The 25,576-nt window shown below is 41.6% G+C and overlaps 2 protein-coding genes across 7 annotated transcripts in view; one reads left to right on the top strand and one right to left on the bottom strand.

Annotated features, from left to right (window-relative positions):
* Positions 1-16,330, bottom strand: part of Scfd2 (sec1 family domain containing 2) — a 317,786-nt gene extending 301,456 nt beyond the window's left edge. Inside the window, exons 1-2 of the mRNA XM_021210860.2 lie at positions 15,368-16,330; positions 4,705-4,873 (exon numbers count right to left, since the gene is read on the bottom strand). Coding sequence (XP_021066519.1) covers positions 4,705-4,873; positions 15,368-16,205 — 1,007 coding nt within the window. The 5' untranslated portion in view covers positions 16,206-16,330. The remainder of the gene's footprint in view (positions 1-4,704; positions 4,874-15,367) is intronic.
* Positions 16,331-20,333: 4,003 nt separating this feature from the next.
* Positions 20,334-25,576, top strand: part of Fip1l1 (factor interacting with PAPOLA and CPSF1) — a 63,895-nt gene continuing 58,652 nt past the window's right edge. For 3 of the 6 annotated variants that reach the window (XM_021211357.2, XM_021211358.2, XM_021211359.1), the window contains exons 1-3: positions 20,334-20,618; positions 21,673-21,717; positions 21,809-21,848. In XM_021211357.2, the coding sequence (XP_021067016.1) occupies positions 20,537-20,618; positions 21,673-21,717; positions 21,809-21,848 (167 nt within the window). In that variant the 5' untranslated portion in view covers positions 20,334-20,536. The remainder of the gene's footprint in view (positions 20,619-21,672; positions 21,718-21,808; positions 21,849-25,576) is intronic. The other 3 variants (XM_029545012.1, XM_029545013.1, XM_021211355.2) reach the window with 2 other exon arrangements.

The raw sequence follows: 25,576 nt of genomic DNA on the forward strand, positions 1-25,576 counted from the left end.
ACTGCGGTTTAGTTGGTTGAAAGAACTGACTGAGGTTTAGTTGGTTGAAAGCACTGACTGCGGTTTAGTTGGTTGAAAGCACTGACTGTGGATTAGTTGGTTGAAAGCACTGACTGCGGTTTAGTTGGTTGAAAGCACTGACTGTGGTTTAGTTGGTTGAAAGCACTGACTATAGGTTAGTTGGTTGAAAGCACTGACTATAGGTTAGTTGGTTGAAAGCACTGACTGCTTTTTCAGAGGACGCTAGTTTGGTTCCAGCACCCATATGGCAGCTCACAACTGTAACTCCAGTTCAAAATGATCTGACACCTTCTAAACTCCATGGGCATCAGGCATGGTACACATTCATTCATTCAGGCAAAACACACATACATACATGCATACATACATGTAAAAACTGATAATTCTCCTAAGAATTGTTGATAAGAGGCAAAGCTAAAAAGGTATGACGTTTTTATTGTCATGTCTAGAGAAAAGTTATTTTTGTTTTTGAAACACTATATAATTTAAAGTACATATGGTCTTTGATTTCTTTAAGTGTGTGAAAAAAATATACCTAGAAACAAAAACATCACCCAGTGATGTTCAGGTCATAGTTTTTTGTTTTTTGTTTTTTTGTTTTTTTTGAGACAGGGTTTCTCTGTATAGCTCTGGCTGTCCTGGAACTCCCTTTGTAGACCAGGCTGGCCTTGAACTCAGAAATCCGCCTGCCTCTGCCTCCCAAGTGCTGGGATTAAAGGCATGTGCCACCACGCCCGGCCAGGTCATAGTTTTTAAACATAAAATATGGTACTGACTTATAGCTATGTGGGTTGCATTTAGTCATCTGAGAAAGCCAAGTATGAAGAGAACCTGGAATTCCAGACTTAATTCCTATAAATCTATCTATCAAATGGAGATCCATAAACAGACTCACTTCTCTGAAATTGCTCAAAGCTTGTTCCATATGATGGCAGTCCTATACAATGCCATACTCTTTGGCTTACTATGCTTACTAGGTATAATTATGTATATATTTAAAGGTGGTATTTTTCCTAAATATTATCCATTATGGATTTTTCTTCTGGAGTAGTATCTCATTCATTCATTCATTCATTCTTCTTTTAAAAATAGGATCTCCCTTCCAGTCTAGACCAGCACCCTGAGCAGACCTTGGGCGAAAACTCCACAGCCAGTCCCACAACACCCAGAGGAAGCTCTACTCCCAGGCACTCTAACACGCCCAGGATCATAGGATCAGAGGTGAGGAGGACACAGCATCTACCCCAACACTAGAAATAACTGGGACCAGCAGAAGCCAGGTACCCAGGAACTCCCTCTGACCCATGGCACAGGTTCCTTCCAGTCTGGGCCAATGCCCTGAGCAGACCTTGAGCACGAACTTCTCAGCCAGTCCCAAAACATCCAGAGGAAGCTCCACTCCCAGGCACTCCCAAGATCATATGATCACAGGATCCCAGGATCCCAGAAGCTTGGTCATACCAGCATCTCAGAGTCCCAGAGGCAGCTTGACTCCCAGGAGCTCTGACACACCCTAGATCTCAGGATCACAGATCACAGAATCACAGGATCACATAGATAGCTGAACTATGAGGAGTTCTGATAAAATCAGGAGCACAGGAGGGACAGGTTCCAGTCAGATATAGGAAGGGCAGGTAGCACTAGAGTTAATCAGATAGCAGGAGACATTAAGAAGGGCATAAATAACTCCTTTAAAGAAATACAGGAGAACACAGGTAAACAGCTAGAAGTCCTTAAAGAGGAAACACACACACACACACACACACACACACACACACACACACAAAAACCCTTAAAGAATTACAAGAAAACACAATCAAACAGGCAAAGAAAATGAACAAAATCATCCAAGATATAAAAATGGAAATAGAAACAATAAACAAATCATGAAGGGAGAGAACTCTGGAGTTAGAAAACCTGGAAAGAGATCAGGAGTCATAGAAGCAACCATCACCAAGAGAATACAAGAGATAGAAGAGAGAATCTCAGGATGAGAAGATACCATTGGAAGCATTGACACAACAGTCAAAGAAAATGCAAAAAGCAAAAAACTCCTAATCCAAAACATCCAGGGAATCCAGGAAATCCTGGACACAATGAGAAGACAAAACCTAAGGATAATAGGTATAGAAAAGAACAAAGATTTCCATCTTAAAGGGCCAGTAAATATCTTCAACAAAATTATAGAAGAAAACTTCCCTAACCTAAAGAAAGCGATGCCCATGAACATAGAAGAAGTCTACAGAACTCCAAATAGACTGGACCAGAAAAGAAATTCCTCCCCTCACATAATCAAAACACCAAATGCACTAAACAAAGAAAGAATATTAAAAGCAGTAAGGGAAAAAGGTCAAGTAACATATAAAGGCAGACCTATCAGAATTACACCAGACTTCTCACCAGAGACTATGAAAGTTAAAAGATCCTGGGCAGATATCACACAGATTCTAAGAGAACACAAATGTCAGCCCAGACTACTATACCCAGCAAAACTCTCAATTACCATAGATGGAGAAAACAAGATATTCCATGACAAAACCAAATTTATACATTTTTCCCATAAATACAGCCCTACAAAGGATAATAGATGGAAAACACCAACATAAGGAAGGAAACTATACCCTACAAAGGCAAGAAAGTGGTCTTTCAACAAACTCAAAAGAAGATAACCACACAAACATAATTTGACCTCTAACAACAAAAATAACAGGAAATAACAATCACTTTTCCTTAATATCTTTTAACATCAATGGACTCAATTCCCCAATAAAAAGACACAGACTAACAGACTGGCTCCATAAACAGGACCCAGCATTTTGCTGCATACAGGAAACACACCTCAGTGACAAAGACAAACACTACCTCAGAGTAAAAGGTTGAAAAACAATGTTCCAAGAAAATGGTCCCAAGAAACAAGCTGGAATAGTCATTCTAATACCAAATAAANTCAANTTTCAACCAAAAGTTATCAAAAAAGATAAGGGAGGACACTTCATACCGGTCAAAGGAAAAATCTACCAAGATGAACTCTCAATTCTGAACATCTATGCTCAAAATGCAAGGGCCCCCACATTCATANAAGAAACTTTACTAAAGTTCAAAGCACACATCGCATTCCACACAATAATAGTGGGAGACTTCAACAGCCCACTCTCAGTAATGGACAGATTCTGGAAACAGAAACTAAATAGAGACACAGTGAAACTAACAGATGTTATGAACCAAATAGAGCTAACAGATATTTACAGAACATTTCATCCTAAAGCAAAGGAATATACCTTCTTCTCAGCACCTCATGGTACCTTCTCCAAAACTGACCATATAACTGATCACAAAACAGGCTTCAACAGATACAAGAAGAATGAAATAATCCCATGCACCCTATCAGATCACCATGGACTAAGGCTGGTCTTAAATACCAACAAAAACAATGGAAAGCACACATATACATGGAAGCTGAACAACACTCTACTCAATGATAACTTGGCCAAAGAAGAAATAAAGAAAGAATTAAAGGCTTTTTAGAATTTAATGAAAATGAAGACACATAATACCAAAACTTATTGAACACAATGAAAGCAGTGATAAGAGGAAAACTCATAGCTCTAAGTGCCCCCAAAAAGAAACTTAGAGCTTATACTAGCAGCTTGACAGCATACCTGAAAGCTCTAAAACAAAAAAGAAGCAAAGAGGAGTAGACAGCAGAAAATAATCAAACTCAGGGCTGAAATCAAGCAAAAAGAAACCAAAAGAACTATACAAAGAATCAACAAAACCAGGAGCTGGTTCTTTGAGAAAATCAAGAAGAGAGATAAACCCTCAGCCAGACTAACCAGAGGGCACAGAGACAGTATACAAATAAATAAACTCAGAAATGAAAAGGGGGACATAACAACAAAATATATCTTAAAATAAGTATCCTGTCTGTTGAATATAAACAGTTAAAAACATTAAAATCATGCTCTACAAACATGGAAATTATCACTGATAATTTTTCTCACTGTGTTTGAAATTAGCATTTTCTTAATGTTTAAGTTCAAAGAGTTTTTGCTATTTTAAAATTTTTAAAATACTTACTGATAAAATAATTTCTCTCCTAGAAACACTGATAATCTTTTTTAAGTAACCTGACTGTTAGACAATGTACACAAATATATAATGTGTTTTAAATACTTTCTCACTGTGTCAGGTGGTATCATCTAAGGGCTTTTGAATATATTTCTCAGTGATTCATTTTTATTATTTTATGCTCTTTTACTATGCTTAATTCCCAAAGAATATTTTGAATATTGTGAAACAACTTAGTATTCAACATTAGATACAGACTCCTCAGTTATGGATAGTATCAAATACTCATTAATGATATTTAAGGGTATAAAAGGATATGAACAAATTTTTATGTATTATCTGATTCTCAAATTACTCAATATTATTAATATGTTTGATGTATAAAATTTATTTAAATAATAAAAACTTAAGAAAAAAAATAGGATCTCATGTAGCCAAGGACAAACTTGAACTGGCTAACTAGCCAATGATGGTCATGAACTCCTGACGCTTCTGCCTTCATCTCCCAAGTGCTGGAATTACAAGTTCACATCTTTTCTACAGAGATAATCTTTGGTAAGAAAAAGGAAGAGGACGAAGAATGAGAGAAAAACAAAAGAAAGCCACATGTCTTACTTGGATGGGGCAAGGCAGCCTGGTGCAATCACATTCTGGTTTTCCTCCACAGCCTGGACAGCAGTGAGCTCTGCCATGTTGACCATCACGTCATTGGTGTGGCCTGGAAGTTGTGGAAGCACTGAAATGATCTTCTCTACTAAGTTGTCTCCATGGTGTCCAACCGCCCCTGTTTAACCACACAAGCAAATGTGAACTCAAAGTGGACATTAAGATGTTAACTGGATGCATGCTTTATAATGCAGGTGCCCCTTCTACCAAAAATAACAGATGTTTAATAACACCAACATAGAAGTTAGCTCTTTATCACATAAATTATGTTCTCAATTACCTTGCAAATCAACCTATCTCTGTGATGACAAAGGTGCACTCACTCCAGTTCACCTGGTACCCACCATCTCTAACATAGAAAGGCAACCACGGGCTCTCACTACATATTTGTTGATGAAGGGGAAGAACAAGTGGACTCAGCCTTTTGGTATCAGCCTACAGGAAATTATGTTCCAACGTTTACTGGATGCTTTCTGTATACCAAGCATTGCTCTAAGACCTGTAATTACACATATCAACTCCAGGGATAATGGATGAAGGACGGGCTGAGGATGTAGCTTAACTGGATGACTAAGGCATAAAGCTCTGGTGATTTCCAGTACCACATAAAACTGAATGGTGGCAGCCTATGCCTGAATTCCTAGCACTTAGGAGGTGGAGGCAGGACATTCAGAAGTTCAAGATCATATTCAGCCACACAGTGAGTCTGAGACCAGTCTGGAGTACATAAGTGAGAACCTATATGAATAGCAATATTTAAATTATAATAATAAATGTACTCTAACTAAAATTCAAGACAGTTATACAGTTCAATGCTTCTTCTGTGAAATTAAGTTATATGTCCAAAACCCATCCATGCTTAGAAGGCATTCCTCCAGTCATGGATGGCATTTGGTACAGCTACTTCCAGTTGGCTTGCTCACATGTTGCCTCTCTGTCCCTCTATGTTCTGCCATGTCATTTTTTTTTTTTTTGGATTTTTGACACAGGGTTTCTCTGTGTAGCCCTGGATGTCCTGGAACTCACTTTGTAGACCAGGCTGGCCTCGAACTCAGAAATCCACCTGCCTCTGCCTCCCAAGTGCTGGGATTACTGCCATGTCATATTAATGGTACAGAAGAACTAATTAAGAAAGACAAATAGCTGGGCAGTGGTGGCACAAGCCTTTAATCCCAGGAGGCAGAGGCAGGCGGATTTCTGAGTTCGAGGCCAGCCTGGTCTACAGAGTGAGTTCCCGGACAGCCAGGGCTACACAGAGAAACCCTGCCTCGAAAAATAAAAAAAAAAAAGAAAGAAAGAAAGAAAGAAAGAAAGAAAGAAAGAAAGAAAGAAAGAAAGAAAGAAAGAAAGAAAGAAAGAAAGAGGGAGGGAGGGAGGGAGGGAGGAAGGAAGGAAGGAAGGAAGGAAGGAAGGAATGAAGGAAGGAAGGAAGGAAGGGAGGGAGGGAGGGGAAAGGAAGGAAGGAAGACAAATAAGGCAAGAAGTCAACAACTAAGACATATCCAGGAATCATGATGTACCATGTACCAAATCCTAGGCCATGAATTTATAATGTATAATTAATTGTAGCAACAAATCTTTATTGTGAATTATTATGCTCATTCACACAGTAAAGATTTCATTTAAATCACCTGCTCAAGCAAACGATTTACTTATTAATTACAAAGTGTAATAACTATTCTTCCTTGTCTTTGTTTTTCTTTTTGTTTTTTTTGTTTTGTTTTGTTTTGTTTTNTTTTGTTTTGTTTTTCGAGACAGGGTTTCTCCGTATAGCCCTGGCTGTCCTGGAACTCACTTTGTAGACCAGGCTGGCCTCGAACCTATTCTTCCTTGTCAACTTGACTACATCTGAGACTAAAATGGAGAGGTGGAGAGAACACATGTAAGAGATTTTTGTTTTATTTGAAATAGGTAGATCTACTTCTAATCCACATCTATGAAATAGGTAGACATATGCCTTTAATTGTGACCTTAAGCTGGGCGTGGTGGCGCACTCCTTTAATCCCAGCACTCGGGAGGCAGAGGTAGGCAGATTTCTGAGTTTGTGGCCAGCCTGGTCTATAAAGTGAGTTCCAGGACAGCCAGGGCTATAATGAGAAACCCTGTCTTGAAAAACAAACAAACAAACAAACAAACAAACAAAAAGAGGTGCAAAGTCACACCTTTAGTCTGCTGAAAGCCTATATAAGGACATTGAAGAAGGAAGCTTTTGCACTTTGCCTGCTTTTTTCATTGACACTGAACCTACTTTAGAGATTCCAGCAGATATTGAAGGCTACATGAGATATCCGGCAACTTCTGGATTCTTAGACTTTCTGTTCATAGGCGGACATTGTTGGGTTCACTGAAAGCCTGTAAATCATTCTAATAAATTCCCTTCCTATATAGAGACATTCATTCTGTAAGTTCTGTTATTCTAGAGAACCCTGACTAATACACAGAGCAGTAATTCAAGCCAGGTGGCTGGGTCAGGGAAAAGGAAACCCTCAGGCTCCACCAAAGTGAGCTGAGGCAGACCTGGTGAGTGTCTCTGGTAATTTCTGATGTTAAAGAAGAGCATTCTTGTGCCACAAGATGATTACCCTTCATTATGAGAATAACCACGTTTTATTCATGCTGTCTGTGGTTTACAGATGTCTCAGAGCTGCTTGTTGAATACCAAATGCATGCCCAGAACCAGAAGAGTACCAGCAATTCAGAATAGGGTAAAAATGAACTGTATCTTTACACTAAGCAGAGATACTAGGAGACCCCACTGCATCACGAATATCTTTCTTTCTCCATCAGTACCCTCCTCACAAACTAAAACTTTTATACATCTCCACTTACCAGCAGAATAACTCTTCTTTGAACCTGATGCTCAAATTATGATCTCACACCCCTAGTTTTTCTTATTTTTTTCTGTCATCCATAATTATTTGGCACAAACAAGTGTCTGTATAACTGTGAGTGTGGTATGTGGTTGCTTCTCATTGCTCCACCCTAACCCATACACAGGGATCTTTGGAAAGCTACATTCCACTAAATTCCCTGCAAACTGAAACATATGACATGCCTCTTAAAACTCTCAAAACAGTCAAGATCTAAAATGGCTGTTATTTTTGTAGAACCAAAGTAGCATTTGTTTTTATTAATAAAATATTACATACTAATAGCCCAAATGCTCAAAGTAAAGAAATTATTCTTTGTTTAGTTTTACTTTTTTGAGGGGAGGGGAGATATAGGATCATATTCTGTAGCCCAGGCTAGTCTGGGACTAACAATCCTCCTGGACTGGGATTGTGTGCACTTGGCATTCCCCTCACCTATGGGAATAGTACTGCTTTGTTTTCTCAACCTGTGAAACATGTATTGAAGCAATTCTCTAAATCATTGTCTTCTACAATTTCTAAACGCTCTATAGTGAATACATATCCTTTCAATAATAATTAAAAATGCAACTCATTCCCCTCATCTTCCCATATTTGCTCTTCCTCTCTTTCCTTTCTCCTCCCTCTCTTCCCTCTTTCCTTTCTCCTCTCTTCCCTCTTTCCTTCTTCCTCTCTTCCCTCTCTTTCTCTTTTTCACTCTCTCTTGCATGTGCATGCACCCAATTCTCAAATAACTACACATAGTCTATATTATTTAGCCCTCAGAGTATATCAACTGCCTCTTGAAGGTAATAACTTTTCTATCTTAGTCATCTCCATCTCACTAGCACCTGCAACAGTGCAGAACACAGTGGACACCAAATAAAGGCTTACTGGAGGATGTATAGGGTGACACCATTTTCAACAAGGTGATGGCAAAATGATCAGAAAGCCATCTGTATCACAAACATGCTATTAACTATCAAATACTTGACCAAGCATGGTGACACATGTAAGTAATCCCAGACCTTGGAGATGGAGGCAGGAAGATCAAAGTTCAAAATCATTCCAGTCACATAACAAATTCAAGTCCATATGAACTTCGAAAAAATCATACACAATGTTTCTATTATTTTTTGAAACTTACAATTTCACATATAAGTTCCTACCTCACTAATGGTAAATTATCAAAACATTACTAGTTTATCATATAAATTGTATATGGGGGCTGGTGAGATGGCTCAGTGGGTAAGAGCACCCAACTGCTCTTCCGAAGGTCCAGAGTTCAAATCCCAGCAACCACATGGTGGCTCACAACCACCTGTAACAAGATCTGACACCCTCTTCTAGAGTGTCTGAAGACAGCTACAGTGTACTTACATATAATAAATAAATAAATCTTTAAAAAAATAAAAAATAAAAAATAAATTGTATATAATTAATATCCAAATCAAATATTAAATTTCATTTTGCTCTCTATATAGAACAGTGATAGAGTAATTTAAATTGAAATCCACATCATTTAAGTCCCTCCAATAATTTCCAAATCATTTCTCTGTTTATCTTTATTTATGTGAGTACACTGTAGCTGTCTCAGACACACCAGAAGAGGGCATCGGATCCCATTACAGATGGTTGTGAGCCACCATGTGGTTGCTGGGAATTGAACTCAGGACCTCTGGTGCTCTTAACCACTGAGCCATCTCTCTAGCTTTCCAAATCATTTCTTGATCTTTAGAAATCTTTAGCATAATCTTTTGTTGGCTGCAGCTCTCACTAGCTATACCCCAATCTAAACCACAATTTAATTTAAGAAACCTCAACAAATTCTGGTAACCATTATTTCATTACATCAACAGGCAAGACATCCCCAGTTTCTCAAACTTGTTGCATCCAGAAGGATGAATCAAGTAAACGTTTGAGCACATGTTCCTGGATGCCAGGGTCAAAGCCAAATACCAAATGGACCCGTGCTAACAATGCCACCAAAACTACACACTTCAAACCCTCATCGATTCAGGGTTGCTCTGGAGAAATAAGCAAGCACTGCATTCCACCACATTAATGCACCATGCCCACTCCAGTTCAGTATTCTCAACACCTCTGGGAGCCACAATACCTACACCAACACAGCCACAGGTTGGGTTTCATTTACCAGATTAAGACATTTACAATTTCAGCAAGTAGAAATTTCCTTTTATTCAGTAGTGAAAAGCATTTTAACATTTAAACAATGTAACTTAACAACACACACTTTTATGAACTGAAAACTAGCTCTATATTACTGATATAGAAACAAAACACTATATTAAAACATCTTTGTAGCAAATGAAATTTGAGGCTGATAATATGCAAGATAATTTGAGTGGTTAACCAAAAGATAGCCAATAAAAATTTGCATTTATAAGCTATTGGGGCCCAGAAACAGACTAGTCTAAATTACAATGTATTACAACCTACCCTACAAAGTCTACTTGAGATTTTCTAAAGGAAAGTATGTCACAATTTTGAAATGGAAAAGAGATGGGACAGCAAGACGGCTCAGTGGGAGATGGGTCTTGCCACCAAGCCTAACAATCTGCATCCCCTGGAATCCACATGGTTAATGTAGAGAACTAACTCCCGCAGGGTGTAGACATTTCTTGGCTTACACTATACCAAAGGGAGATAGGACACAGATCAATCTCAAATCCACATACCAGAAGACAGGCAAGCACAGGACGTCCCAGAGAATCATCTTTTCTCCTACTCCAGCTTCATCACCTCACCAGGCTATTGCTATTGCCACCTGCCATCTCATACACCGGACCTTGCCTCACTTGCGAGAAATCCTCTACAGTTGCAGGAACTCATTCCCTAGGGAGATGTAAACATCTACTGCCTCCTTACAGAGCATCAGTGGCAAACCAAAGTATGATCCACCAAAGTCCAACTTGAGAAACCATAGAGTTTGTTGGGGTTACTTCCAGAGCATGAGTGAGGGTTGACAGGAGCACAAGTGACCCCAAAACTACCCCACCAGGAAAAACCTCACCCCAGCACAGAGGATGACTTCCCATCGCTACACGCATGGAATGCTTCCCTTCACTCTACACACTCTAGCACCTCCCAGCCAGGGTGCCAGAATCCCCCCCCCCCCACTCCATGAAGAAGCACCAATAGTCAACAAGCTCCATCCATCTTAGGGGTCTCTTACAAGTAACACAGATGCTCAGATGAAAACAATGCTGTTATACTTGGAGGATAGCACATTCTCTTGAGATTCATATTGTCACAGTTCTCACAGGTCTTTGACAGAAGGGCTAAATTTTTTTCTTTTATTTGTTCCCTTAAATCTATACCAAGAAACATATTCATTCCCTTTCAACATTTTCTCAGTTCCTTAAAATCTGTCCACCCCATACTTTGCCTGCTTTTACTACTAGTTTAAAGGACACTATAGAAGTTAGCCAACCAATGGAAGCATCTTTAAGATAGTTAGAGATGCTGGGCAGTGGTGGCACATGCCTTTAATCTCAGCACTTGGGAGGCAGAGGCAGGTGGATTTCTGAGTTCGAGGCCAGCCTGGTCTACAGAGTGAGTTCCAGGACAGCCAGGACTGCACAGAAAAACTCTGTCTCCAAAAAACAAAACAAAACAAAACAAAAAAAAGATATTTAGATATATTAGGTACAAACAGGCCCTTAATCCCAGCATTCTCAAGCATGAGGAAGGCAGATCATAAATATGAGGCTGTCTCACTTGGACAACTCAAAACCCAAAAGGTGAATTTGGAAATTTAATGAAATACTGAAAGTTGGAAATACACAACGCTATCATACATGGCTAACTGCTTACCATCTGTGTGGTTTGTCTGACTGGTTGGTTGGTTGGTTCGTAAGGAGCAAATTCTGAGGCTTAATTTTTCTCTTAATGACTCACCTAACTTGTAGAACAATCAAATAAGGTAATGTGACTATAGTTTTTAATTCATAAAATATTTGCATAAATATGGTTAATTGACTTCATTTCCCTTCACAAGCTTTACTGTGTGGCCCCACCATACCAACCACACAATGGTCAAGACATATGATACTTACAGAACACCCATTACACAGGTAAATGGCCAATGGTACAGATGAAACTCAGAAGCAGTTAGAAAACGTGTGTTAAACTTGGTGACTGTCTAGTTCCCAGTAAACATTAATCCACTCACCTACCCAGACATGAACAAATGCTTATTTCCAGGCTAGTAGCACAATGCCTGAAATCCCAGGACTCAAGAGGCAAAGGTAACAAATTCACAATAAGCCTTGGCCACATGGTAAGTTCAAAGCCAGTGGGAGATCCTGTTTCAAAACACCAAGGCCTCGGGATGCAGCTCAATGTTAGAGCATTTCCCTAGCATGCAAACGGCCCTGGGTTCAATACCCAGCAATACATTTCATCAATCAGCAGATACATAAATAAATATTGACTACATATTGTTTTCAAGTAACTGTTCCAACCGCTAGGAAATACGAAGTAACTAAAGAATGAACACATACACACACACACACACACACACACACACACAAGCTTCCATTCCATTCTCATGAAAGAGGAACAAGAAGCAACCAATTATTAGTTCTGGGTAGTGGCCAACATTATGTCCCACGAGGCAGGTCGGGGGTAAGACAGTAGTAGGGAAGGTTTCTCTTGGGAGTGAGAGAGAAAGTCATATGGAGTGAATGAACATTCACTGGGTCAAGCTTGGAGTGTTCGAGGTACTGTGTGAGAGGAGATAAGCCAGAGAGAGCATGTGTAACTGCTGGTTAGTCTTTGTCACACAGTTATGTGAAAAGAGGAATCCTCAATTAAGGAATAGCCTCCATTGGATTGTCTTATGACATTCTTTTTTTCCCCTAGAGGGCAGGACCTTAAACAGCTGGCAGTGTGCTTTTGACTTCTATCTGGACATACTCCCCATTAACCCAGGCACCGTCCTTTCACCTTTAGGGAGATGGATATGGCTCTCTCAGCTGGGCTCTTGGTATGGAAATGATCACTAGCAGCCATCTGAGCTCTGTAGGCTTGAATACTGAGCCACACAAGCCCCTGAGTCTTTTCTATCTTTCCGAGGAAGCCTGATTACTGGTCTTATGGCATTCTTATGGGGCATTTTCTTGATTAATTATTGATAAGGAGGACCTAGCCCATTGTAGGCAGTGCAACCGCTGGGCATGTTGTCCTGGGTTGTACAAGAAAGCAAGTCCATCAAGAGCATCACCTCACGATCTCTGTTCCAGGCTCCTCTTGAGTTCCTGCACTGACTTCACTCAGTGATTGACTGTTACCTTCTCCAGCCAAGTTGCCTTTGGTCAGGATATTTAGTATAGCAACTGAAAGCAAACTAGAACACATGAATACCATGACAGGAGGATGGGGGGGGAGCCAGCATGCTAAATTTATGGCTGGGAAAATCACACAGTAACATCACTATGAGTGCTAGCTCTCTATCTTTTGTACTTTCTATTTTTAATTAGGAGGTGTGCCTCTGTGAGTGCGATCATGTCTCTCTCTCTCTCTCTCTCTCTCTCTCTCTCTCTCTCTCTCTCTCTGTGTGTGTGTGTGTGTGTGTGTGTTTGCTGAAATATTCACCCTTGCATGTGCTTGTAGAAGGCAGAATGGGCAATGCATCTTTTTTTGTGGCTTTCCATCTTTTTTGGTTTTCTGTGGTGGTTTTGTTTTGTTTTGACAGTCTTGCTGATCCTGGAGCTGATTGGATGGATCTGCCTCTCCATGCCACCATGACCACTGATCAGAACTGGGTTGAAGATGCTCTCATACCCAGGCCAGCACAGGCAGTTTTTATGTGTGTTCTTAGAACCAGGACTCAGGCCCCTTCGTGCCGTGTAGTGAGCACTTCACCCGCTGAACCACCTCCCTTCCCTACGCTCCCTTTTACTCTTTGCTCGGCTCTACTGTACTAAAGGTGATTCTGAGGTTCAGGAGACACAAAGGAGCACTGTGACTCAACCGTGGCTTTGGTAGCACAGAAGGCACAGGATCTTGGAAGTTGTGAAATATAAAAGCCTAAAAGACTAGAAGTCAATGAAAAACTAACATAGGTGTCTGTGGAAACAGCAAGTGGAAACAGCTCTCTAAAGTCAGCTACAACATGAAGCCAAATGAAAGGGACTTGAAGTCGGGTGATCATGAGGAGTCAAGAAAGGTCCTGCTCCATTCTGCCTGCAGGCCAATGATGAGACTCTGAGAAAAGGAGGAAAATGGTCTCCAGAGGCTGTTAGCAGGAGTGAACTCATGAGAAGATAGAAAGAGAGAGCGCTGAGCTAATCTGCATAGGTAAAAATGTAAGGAGGGATGGAGTGTTCCTTTGTAATATGAAGGAAGGAGAAAAATGTACACGTGTGTAAGAGATTTGGTGATAAGGAGGTATGAAAACCTTCTATGGGCTTATATTTTCTGCTTTGTGGAATTCTGCCCTCTGTGCATGACGTGGCCACTGCTGCCCTCTTGAAATTAATTACAATTACCCTCAGGACACCCTCAAAAGATTGAGCCCAGTAGCATTTCCTCAAAACTACCATTTAGTTTACTATTTTATGATCTTAAAACTCATCTAATTAAGATAAAATTTCAAATATACTTCCTATTGGTTTTTATAACACCATTCAACATTTTTTTCTAACCTGAAAAGGGAATGCTGACTGATACCAGTGTTCCAATTGTTCTCAGTGACCTTGAGTGGCTAGCACATACTATTATTGAATCACATCCTTAACCATGGAACAAAGGTGACCTCTGAAGAGGTCGCATCATGAATCAGAATTCTCGTCACCTATTTTAAGGTTAGATTTCTTCCTCGCATGTATAAATAATTATGACATTGCTGCAATTTGAGGTTGCTATACAAACTTCAATGCACATTTGAAAATATTTTCTACAATTTTTTCCAACTTCTCACATGTACATTCAGTTTCACTTTTTAAAAATTACATTTTCTTATTTATTTGTATATGCGTGGGGGACAGTGCATGTGCAAGTCACACTGTGTGTGTGTGTGTGTGTGTGTGTGTGTGTGTGTGTGTGTGTGTGTGGAGATCAGAGAACAACTGGGGAAAGTCAGTGCTCTCCTTACACCATGTAGGTACTAGGGAAGTCAGTGCTCTCCTTCCACCATGTAGGTACTAGGGAGCAAACTATGGTCATCCCCTTAACAAACCATGTGGAACAAGATGTGCAGCAGTTCCTCTATGACCTCTACCTCCTTATGCTGTGGCCTCCTGGTTCCTGCCATGTTTGAGTTCCTGTCCTGACTTCCTTCAATGATCATCTATGGTGTGGAAGTGTAAACAAATAAACCCTACACCCCCCAAGTTGTTTTTGGCCACGGTGTTTCATTACAGCAATAGGCACCCTAATTAAGACAACTGGTATCTGGAAATTTTTAAGAGTCTCAGGTGATGGCAATTTCCTCCATGTCAAAGTCATCTTATTTCCAGTCTCTTGGACTGAGCACAGTTGTTTTTTTCAAAAGCAATGCACACTAAAGCCATATTTGCCCGCTTACAGCATTTAACAAATAAAATTGTGCTTTATCTACGTTCACTCTCCACTAGACAAAACTTAACTCCAGATGCTGTCAAATTAGGGACTGACTCATTTAGTTCATCTTTATATTGTCAACCTCAATATGAGGCTAATAAACACATACGTTGAATCATGATCAGGTCCTCTAGCTAGGAGAGTGAAGATGAAGAACTCCCAGAAATGCCACCTACCTGTGAGATCCAGAGTTCTATCCACAAAGACCACGGAAGCCCTGCCTGTAGCAGTCTTTTTCCTGTTCTTGGCGGGGGCATAATTTGCCAGATCTGTAGCGATGACCCGACTGAGGTGACCCACGGCGAAACACTCCTCTCGTACCCCTAGATGTTCACACAGAGAACTGAGGCCTGACACGAGGCATCTGATGTACAGCAGCAGCTCTGGGGTTAGGTTAGTGGCATCCACCTCCCCCAAGCTGCTCAGCCTCCTCTTTTCGGGTCTGGCACTGTTAAGAACGTGGACATCCTGAGGTAGCAGTGGGAAGAGGGTAGCGAAGGCTGGAGTAAAAGCAAGGTGGGAGGCAGCAGGGGCGAGAAACAACGGGACGTGGAGCACCTCGGCCGTGTAGTTCACGTTGCCCATCCACTCACAGAGCTTCTCCTCCAGCTGTTCGAACACCGGCTGCTGCCCCTCCAGCTCGGCCGCTGCAGCGGCCGGGACGTGGTTCGCAGTGAGGTGGACTGCGTGGCTCACCGCTGTGACCACCACACAGTGCTGAAAGTGACTGCGGCGAATGATGGCTTGTAGAGTGTCTACGATCCGGCCTTTCAGCGGGCTGCTCAAAACGAACACCGCCCGGGGTTGCTTGGCTCCCCCGCCGATGGCCTGGGGTTCGAATTCCCGCAGGTGACACGCAGGACCCTTCACCGCCTCCAGAAGCCGGCTGGATCCGCAGCTCCAGTGCAGGCTCTCGGCGCAGGCGGCGTCCAGGTAGACCACCGACCACTTCACTTTGGCCAGCACCTGCTCCCAGCCTTGCTGGGCAAAGGCCAGTATGCCCGCGGCGCTCATGATCCGGTGTCGCCGGCTGGCCAGGGGTCTCACCGGCGGACGGGCGGGAACTGCGGTCAGAACCGAGGGCTTCCGGGTACTGAGTACCTGCAGACTTTGACAGTCAACACAGTACACGTGGGCCGGTCTCTGACGCTCCGCGGGTGCGCGCGCGCGGTGATGACGTTTTAGGCGCTCATTGGCTGGTCGGGCGCGCGGGCTGGCGGAAGGAACCTCTGCACTTGCGGGAGGAACGGGGTGTGCTTACCGGGTCGGTAGTCCCTGAAAAGCTGGAGGCAGCTGCTTTCTAGAAAGAATTGAAATGGGTTTTGTTCGTTCCTCTCTGTCAGCTCACGTCACCTTTTCCTCCGGGTTAAGAATTCTCGGGAATAATAAAGCCTGGTCTGAAGCACAAACACTTCCGCCATCTCAACTTTGAGAAGCCAAACAACTACTGCAACGTACTAGTTGGTCTTCTGCGTTGATGCACACCAGCCTCGGGAAATACCTTTTGAGACCAGCGAGATGGCTCATAAGGCTAAAAGCGCTTGCAACACAAGTCGTATGACCTGCGTTTGATCCTTCGGACTCAATGTAGGAAAACAGAAAGGACCCGGAAAATTGTCCTCCACCTGCCTATTGTGGAAAATGCACGATCCCCAGTCCCCAACAGAGAGAGACAAAGAGAGATCCGGTCTCCAAACACACAGTCAAAGTCTTTTGGGGCCATTTCACAGCTACTGAGATGAGAATCGGATTGAGGAATAAATATACTGATCTACAGATTTCAGCTTGGAACCTGTTTTTTTTGTTGTTGTTGTTTTGTTTTGTTTTTAATTGTGGAAACATGCATGAGATAAAAAATTTAGTAATTTACTGTTCTAATTGTGTGTGTGTGAGAGTAGACAGGATCTCATTGTGCAGTCCTGGCTGTCCTGGAACACACAATGTGGATCAGGCTGGTTGCAAACTCACAAGAGATCTGCCTGCCTCTGCCTTCCTAGTGCTTGGATTAAACATGTGTACCACCATGTCCACCACTAGTCATTTTAAAATGTACAGTTCAGAAACATTAAAAACATTCATGCTGCTGTACAACCAATCTTTGGAAATTTTTATTTTGCAAAATCAAAATAGTTTCAAAACTATATGCCCTTTAAGTAACAATCGCCACGTTCAACCTCAGCTTTTTTTTTTTTTTTCTTTTCTTTTTTTTTTTTTTAAGATTTATTTATTTTATTTGTGAGTACACTGTTGAGGGCATCAGATCTCATTACAGATGGTTGTGAGCCACCATGTGGTTGCTGGGAATTGAACTCAGGACCTCTGGAAGAGCAAGCAGCCAGTGCTCTTAACCACTGAGCCATCTCTCCCGCCCTTATTGTGATTAACTTACTTCACCTAGTATCATGCACCTAGTTGTGACACATGCCAATTGCTTTCATTTCATTGTTTTATTTGTGTGATCGTGTGTGTCTTAGTCAGGGTTTCTATTCCTGCACAAACATTATGACCAAGAAGCAAGTTGGGGAGGAAAAGGTTTATTCAGCTTACATTTCCATACTGCTGTTCATCACCAAGGAAGTCAGGACTGGAACTCAACCAGGTCAGAAAGCAGGAGTTGATGCAGAGGCCATGGAGGGATGCTACTTACTGGCTTGCTTCCCCTGGCTTGTTCAGACCGCTCTCTTATAGAACCCAAGACTACCAGCCTAGAGATGACACCACCCACAAGGGGACCTCCCCCCTTGATCACTAATTGAGAAAATGCCTTACAACTGGATCTCGTGGAGGCATTTCCCCAACTGAAGCTCCTTTCTCTGTGATAACTCCAGCCTGTGTCAAGTTGACACAAAACTAGCCAGTACTGTGTGTGTGTATACAGTTGGGCTGTGACCTCCCTACAGCATATGCCACCATACCTGGTCTCTTGGCATCAATTTATCATTAATCTATTCATTGTCAAATCCTTATAACTTAGCACACCTTTTCAGTAATTCTCAAGAGCATACTTCATATTAAATTATAGCATTATTATTAACATTGTTCTGAGTTTTACTCTGTTAGCCTGAGTCAACCTCTAGCCCTGGCCTCCAGAGGACCTGGAAGGACAGGATGCACTGCCCGGCCCAGGTTAGCAGCAACATCACCATCATCATTTGCTTAGAATAAACAGCAATAAATAATGAGATGGAAAATAAGTATACTCAGGATAAATGTGATATTGTAGTGAGATGAGTTCACAATATAAGAAGCAAGAGACAGTCTATAAAATAGTCAAACTTTGACTTAATGTCAAAGTTTCCCATGGCAAATGGAGAGATTAATCTTAACCAAGGAAGCATATCCATAACAGGGATTCAGTTTGGGAGGAAAGAAGGAAGGAAGAGGCCTCTGAAGGATGGTCATTAGTGCTTTATGAGCTTCTCTGCTTTGTAGAAATAATTTTCAAAGCTTAGTTCAAGTGCTACCCCTACCACACAGGCCTTCTGCTGCATTCGCCATCGTTCATCAACTCGTTGTTGATGTCTAAACAATGCTTTGAAAGACAAACTCTTTTCCAGACTAGAAAGAAAAGCAATCTGCTCTGCAAAAGACAATCAACTCTCTCATGAAACCACCCAATTTTACTTTAAAGGCACGAAACAGTGAGAACGGAGCTAACCAAGTGGGAGTACATGCCCATGGTACTCTCAAGCAGATAGTAAACCATCTTTCTATTTCTTGTATCAAAGGCCAAAAAGATATGGTGCACCATACAACAGCTGGAAGTGAAAGATACACAAGACAAAGGCAGATTTGGCCTAGTGAAGATTCTGGAGAAAGTGACTACGTAGTCAAATAAAGACCCGTGGTCTAAAAGATACATTAGCTCTGCTCTATTCCCCTCACCCCAACCCTGCTCATCCCAACTGCATACTCAGTTTATTTACATTTGCCTCTCACTCTACTCCAAATGCAGTTGGGTGCCTGGAACTCCTGTCTCTGGGCCTTTTGCATATTCCTAATCTCCTTGTAAAGTAGCCCCATCCAGAAACCCACAGGGCTTACAGCCTCTCTCCATGCAGGGATCTACTTATTTTATTATTATTTATTTATTACCACTTGATATTACGATTACACCTCCCTTTTAATCGCTTGGCCATGGGTCTTTTTACAGCTACTATTATTTTTAAATCCTTGTCAACATGATGTGTCTATAGTCTTCCATTAGAATAAAGGCTTCATAAAAGAAAAGATTTTTTTTTTTCTTTTAACTGCCAATGTATATAGTCTTGAAGAGTTCCTAACACTTGGGTAGACTTTCATACATATTTGTTGAATTCAGGGAAGATTTTACAGAGGAGATTGTACTCAGAAGTTGAAACAATGAAAGAATTTCCTACAGGGGAACAGGGCATAGCAAACAAGAGTGAGTTCAAAATTAAGAATTAAAACCTCGTGATCTATTCAGGTAACGTGGAATCAAGTGATACAGAAAAAGCCTAAAGCTTGATCCTCCGCATCAATCACTAATTAAGAAAATGCACTGCAGGTTTGTCTACAGCCTGATCTTATGGAGGCATTTTCTCAACTGAGGTTCCCTCCACTCAGATGACCTGTTTGAGTTAACATAAATAAAACTTTCTCACCACAGAGTCTCCCTATATAGCCCAGGCTATCCTGGAACACTATATTAACCAGGGTGACCTGTCTCTGCCTACCAAGTGCCACTATGCCCAATACTAATAATTTTTAAACAAAAAGAATGCATCCTTTACATATTAAATTTTTCTTTTGTTGGTTGTTAAAATTTTCGACGAATTGACAAGTAGGATTCTGTGGTTCAAGCAAACACGTGCGGGATGCTGGCCTTCAGGATTTTAAAAGAGACAACGAGTGGAGGGAGAAAAGCAACTGGGACAGAAAAGAACAATGGTGTAGCAAAGGGAACTGGGGATTAGGGAGGAAGGTTGGGGGAAGGGAACTTCAAAAAACACCAGAAGCCAAAGAGAAAGCCACTCTGAGAAGCAGAGCAGGAATCCTTGGGGGGGGGGGGAGGGGGCGGAGCCAATCGTGCGGGGGCGCTTGCGCAATGAGAGGCCCAGGTGCCTGCCGCCGCCGCGGAAGCGTAACCACCTAGAGACGCCGCGCCGCTTGGGTGCCTGCGGCGCATGCGCAGGCGGACCGGTCGCACACTCTTCCCGGTCGCGCCGCCTCCGCCGAGGTCGGCCCCGGGATTTGAGTCTCGCGCTCTCTCCGTTCGCTTACCGGCGGCTTCCCTCCCGTTCTCGCGCCCTGGGACGGCGAGGCTGCGAGAAGGGGTTGAGAGGGCTGTTGATCGCCGCCTTTAACTTGTGCGTGGGGCGGCCATGTCGGCCGGCGAGGTGGAGCGCCTGGTGGAGCTGAGCGGCGGGACCGGAGGGGATGAGGAGGAAGAGTGGCTGTATGGCGGTACGGAACTTCCTGTCTGTCTCCCGGGTTCTCTCTGGCCTTCCTCCCGGCGTCTCAGGCCCGGGCGTCCGAGGCCTCTCGTACTAGCCCTGACCGGCCCAGGTTAGGCCGAGCGCGGCCTGCTCCCGGCCTTCGCCCGGACCCGCAGGCACTCACCGCGCGGTGGACGCGGGCCAAGGAGGCCGGGCAGCCCGGCTTCGCCCTCCTCCCCGCCGTCCCGGCCTCCTCGCTTCTGCGCTCTCTCTTCATGCTCTTGCTATCGATTCTGAGCCGCTTCGGGGTCTCTTGCTCAGGGGCTATGGGGTACCCCTCCTCTTCCCTTTCTTTCCGAAACAGTCATTCTGTAATACCAGCTAAATAAAGTCAATGCAATGAAACTAACGTCTTGTTTCTTGATGGTCAGTTTGTATGGAATGCACCTGCAAGGGTACCTCCTTGTCTGAAAGCCGTGCTTTAAAAATATTAAGTAAAAGAAACAGATGGAATACACTATGGTCCATAAAGAAAACCCCGAATTGTTTCCTGTATTAAGGTGAAGTTTTTTTTGTTTTTAAAAGAGTGCTGTATAGTCCACGTCATAGTTGTATCTCGTGACTCTTCCTATAGGCTTGTATTCGGTGTTTTGTATTTGTGTCCCCAAATTCAATGCATCATGTACTTTGTTATTGTAGGGGGCATGTTTGGATGTCTGGTTTTTAACTACGTAATCCCCCCTTGGCTGTTATACCAGATTTGAAAGTGTTTTGTTCTTTCCTAGAGCATACATTCTTGACATAAATTGTCATAGATTATATAAAAGTGAACGTTAGAGTCTAAGCAGCCTTTTAGTAATGAAACTCCAATAAACTTGTAAAATTATTTCTTTAATGGAAAGACAGCATCGGTACTACCCTTAAAATGTGAACTGTGTGGGGTTTCTCTTACCATGATGTGTAAATCCCCATTGCCTCTTAAATTAAGCTTACATGAATAGCAGTAAAGTCTTGTATTTTTTTTTTTTCCATAAGAGATGTGTCTTGCTTATGAAGTGATCTAACTTTGACTATGCTTGTAGGCCCGTGGGACGTGCATGTGCACAGTGACTTGGCAAAGGATCTCGGTTAGTGCTTGTGATCTTCCCTTCAGATTTTTATACTACTTGTTGCTTAAGCTTGGTTTCTTTATTTACGTTATTTTATTTTATTTGGTAGATGAGAATGAAGTTGAAAGGCCAGAAGAAGAAAATGCCAGGTTGGTGAACTCTCCTGTTGATCTTACACAGATTGGATTCTAGCAAGTTGTTGATTGTTTAATCATAATCCTTGGCATAATTGCATTTTGACCAAAGTTGAAGGACTTTTTTTCTATTTCTGGACCAATCCTGTCCTGTTTTCTAGTAATGTATAGGACAGTTTTTTGAGTTATTAGGTATTTGCCAACTTTTCACCGTAGAGTAACTTTCACCCTTAATTGAGCTTAGAGGAGACTTAGTTAGTACTCACTATCTACTCTCTATTGTTGAACTCCAGGCTCAGTGAGAGACTGTCAGAAAAGAATGATGAAGAGCGATTTGGAAGATACCTGATGCCTTTGGCTTNATTGTTGAACTCCAGGCTCAGTGAGAGACTGTCAGAAAAGAATGATGAAGAGCGATTTGGAAGATACCTGATGCCTTTGGCTTCCACGTGTATCACACACACACACACACACACACACACACACACACGAAGCATTTAAAGAAGATTTAGGTTTTCAGAGTGGAGGTGTATACAATATAGTTGGGGTTTTGTTTTGTTTTTCAAGACAACTTTGTGTAGTGTGCGTAGCCCTGATTGTTCCGGAATTCACTTTGTAGACCAGGCTGGCCTTGAACTCAGAGATTCACCTGCCTCTCCCTCCCAAGTGCTGAGAGTAAAGGCAAGAGCAACTATATCTGGCTGAGTGTAGTTGTTAAATCACTAAGAAAAACATAATTTACTGTAAGAATTAAAAATAACTGAAAATTGTTGCTTTCATAGTTTATTAGTGTTTTTATAGTGTCATTTACTTTTGGTATAATTTCTTTTTTTTTTTTTCTCCCCCTTGGAAACAAGCTCTTACTGACAGGCCTGGAATTCCCTTTGTAGACTAGGCTGGCCTTGAACTCAAAGACATCTGTCTAACTGCCTCTTAGAGTGCTGAGATTAAAGGCATGTGCCTCTATGCCTGGCTTGGCTGTAATCTTCTGCTTTATATTTTAAATTAATAATGGAACTAGTTTTTGGAAGGAAACTATGCTTATTACTATAGCATGAACAGAATAGATGCTATTTTTTTTAAAGTTGATTTTCTTTGTTATTATACAAAACTTAATATTTTACAGAGTGTCCAGGGAACCAGATATTTACTCAAAAATGTCACTACATCTAATGCATATAAATACATGTCTGCATTGGCTTTAGTTTGATCAGGTGACTGGCTGAAATGATGAGGGGAGGAATGGTCTTAAACAGAGCAATTAAGGGCCAGAGAAATGGCCCAGTTGGGGACATTCATGCAGCATAAGCATGTGGACAGTTAGTACTCACTATGTACTCTATATTGTTGAACTCCAGGCTCAGTGAGAGACTGTGTCAGAAAAGAATGATGAAGAGCGATTTGGAAGATACCTGATGCCTTTGGCTTCCACGTGTCTGTCTGTCTGTCTGTCTGTCTGTCTGTCTCTCTCTCTCTCTCTCTCTCTCTCTCTCTCACATACACACACACACACACACACACAAAGCATTTAAAGAAGATTTAGGTTTTCAGAGTGGAGGGATTAATGCTTCAGACCTAGCTTGATAGCTCTAATCCAAAAGGCAAATAGGTCTAAGGAAGATAAGGAGACACTGGGCTGTTTGTACACTGTTGCTGCTGTTATAAAGCGATGTCTCCTTGGGAGTTTCCTCAGATGTTTAAACAGCGTCATAATGAATTAAGCAGTCCTACTCACTTTAAATTAGAGAAGTAAAAACATACATGAACACAAGAGTTTAAACATTAGTGTTCTTAGCATCAGTCATAGCTAGTCCGTAAAATGGAAATGACCTACCTGTCCACCAGAACAAATTAATAGGTTCAATGCAATGTACCCTTATGGAAGTATTTCCTGGTGGAAGGAAGGAAACTAAGTATTGACTTACTACAGTATGAGTGAACACATTGAGCATGTGACATGTGTAGTTCAATACATAAGGTTGGGCTGGTGAGATGGCTCAGTGGGTAAGAGCACCCGACTGCTCTTCCAAAGGTCCTGAGTTCAAATCCCAGCAACCACATGGTGGCTCACAACCATCCTTAACAAGATCTGATGCCCTCTTCTGGAGTGTCTGAAGACAGCTACAGTGTACTTACATATAATAAATAAATCTTTAAAAAAAAAAAAAAAACATAAGGTTTCCAGAATAAGCAAATCCATAGAGAAGGAAAGACCAGTATTGTGGGACAGGAGAAAGGAATGCTGGGTGATACATACTTACTTCTTTTGGGAGGCTATCTGTATACACAGTCTAGGATTTCACAACACTGTGTACAGAGTCTATCCCTTTAAGTATAGTCTTTAAATGCTTGGATGTGAATTATGTCTTAATGGAGCTCTAAAATGAACACTGGTGGTAGAAATCCATTACAAGTAACTTCTTTTGTATCAAAAGAAAAAGAGATAAAACCCAAAACATAGGATATGTGAAAGTAGAAATAGCTTCCAAAGAGCTGAAATTTTTATGAGCTAATCCTTATCTCTGAATTTTTATTATTTAACTATAATTCTAAGTTAAGTTTGTAGTTTGTTGTTTTGTTTTTAATTTTATGTGTGTTGGTGTTTGCCTGCATGTGTGTCCATTCTCCACATCCATGCCTGTGGAGGATAGAAGGCGGCATTGGCTCCCCTGGACTGTGGTTTGGGACTGATGGTTGTGAGCTGCCATGTGTGTGCTGGGACTCAAGCCTAGGTCCTGGAAGAGCAGCAGGAGCTTTGAACCACTGAGCTAGCTCTCCTTCCTCAAAGTTCCCTTTCATGGTGCTCTTTCTTGAGTTCTCTGGGACACAGAATGGTAGTTGATTGGAGTTAACCCATTCCTGCCTTCTCAGAATACTGCTGCCTATGTTTGTTGTTGATTTCATTTGAAGTTCTCTGTGTGTCTCATCCCGTAGGAGGGCATGTGTATTTACATTTTTACTTTTTTAGAAAAAGCTTATAATTTTATTGTTCTTGTATCTTAATGGTGATGAGGACCTAAAAGTTCTAAGGTATTATGTCTAATAGAGGAAGGAGTTCACACAAAATTAGGTACATATTATTGCATTACCCTGCCTAGGACCCTGCTGTTGCAATTGCCTGCAATCGTCGTCGTGACTGACTCATTGCCGAAGCCTCTGTCCTTAAGCACTGCATCTTAGTGCCGCCACGCTTTGTTTGTCCGAGTTAGCTGGGTAGAGTGCTCTTCTGTGAAATGGAAAGCAGTCTGCAGGCGGTGCACACACACACACACACACACACACACACACACACACACACAGGAGCGAGCAAAACTTGTTTCTTGATCTCCGCAAGTTTATTTAAGCAAAAATATAAATTAAGAATTACAGTAGTACATTTATCTTGAGTCCTTTGTTACATTACGGCAGGAAAAATTGAAGTTTCTAACTACAAATATCTGTAAGATGTCAAGAAACTGACTATGCTATAGTTCTGGAAGTGTGTTTTGGCTAATGGCTTGAGTCACATGGAAATGTGAATGTTTTACTGTTGAACACATTTGTTTTTGTTGTTACAAAACAAGTCAAATTTTCCTTCTAAAAGTGATTAGTTTTAAAATTCATCAAAATTAGGTTTCGGGCTCATTATTACTGTAAACTAGAGGACAGACGTCCATGAAGATACACGCACACACACACACACACGCACACACACACATATATATATATATATAATATATCTTGAAATTGCGTTTTTTGATAGA

The sequence above is a fragment of the Mus pahari genome, chromosome 13 (genome assembly GCF_900095145.1).
Source record: "Mus pahari chromosome 13, PAHARI_EIJ_v1.1, whole genome shotgun sequence".
In the NCBI taxonomy this organism is placed as follows: Eukaryota; Metazoa; Chordata; class Mammalia; order Rodentia; family Muridae; genus Mus; species Mus pahari.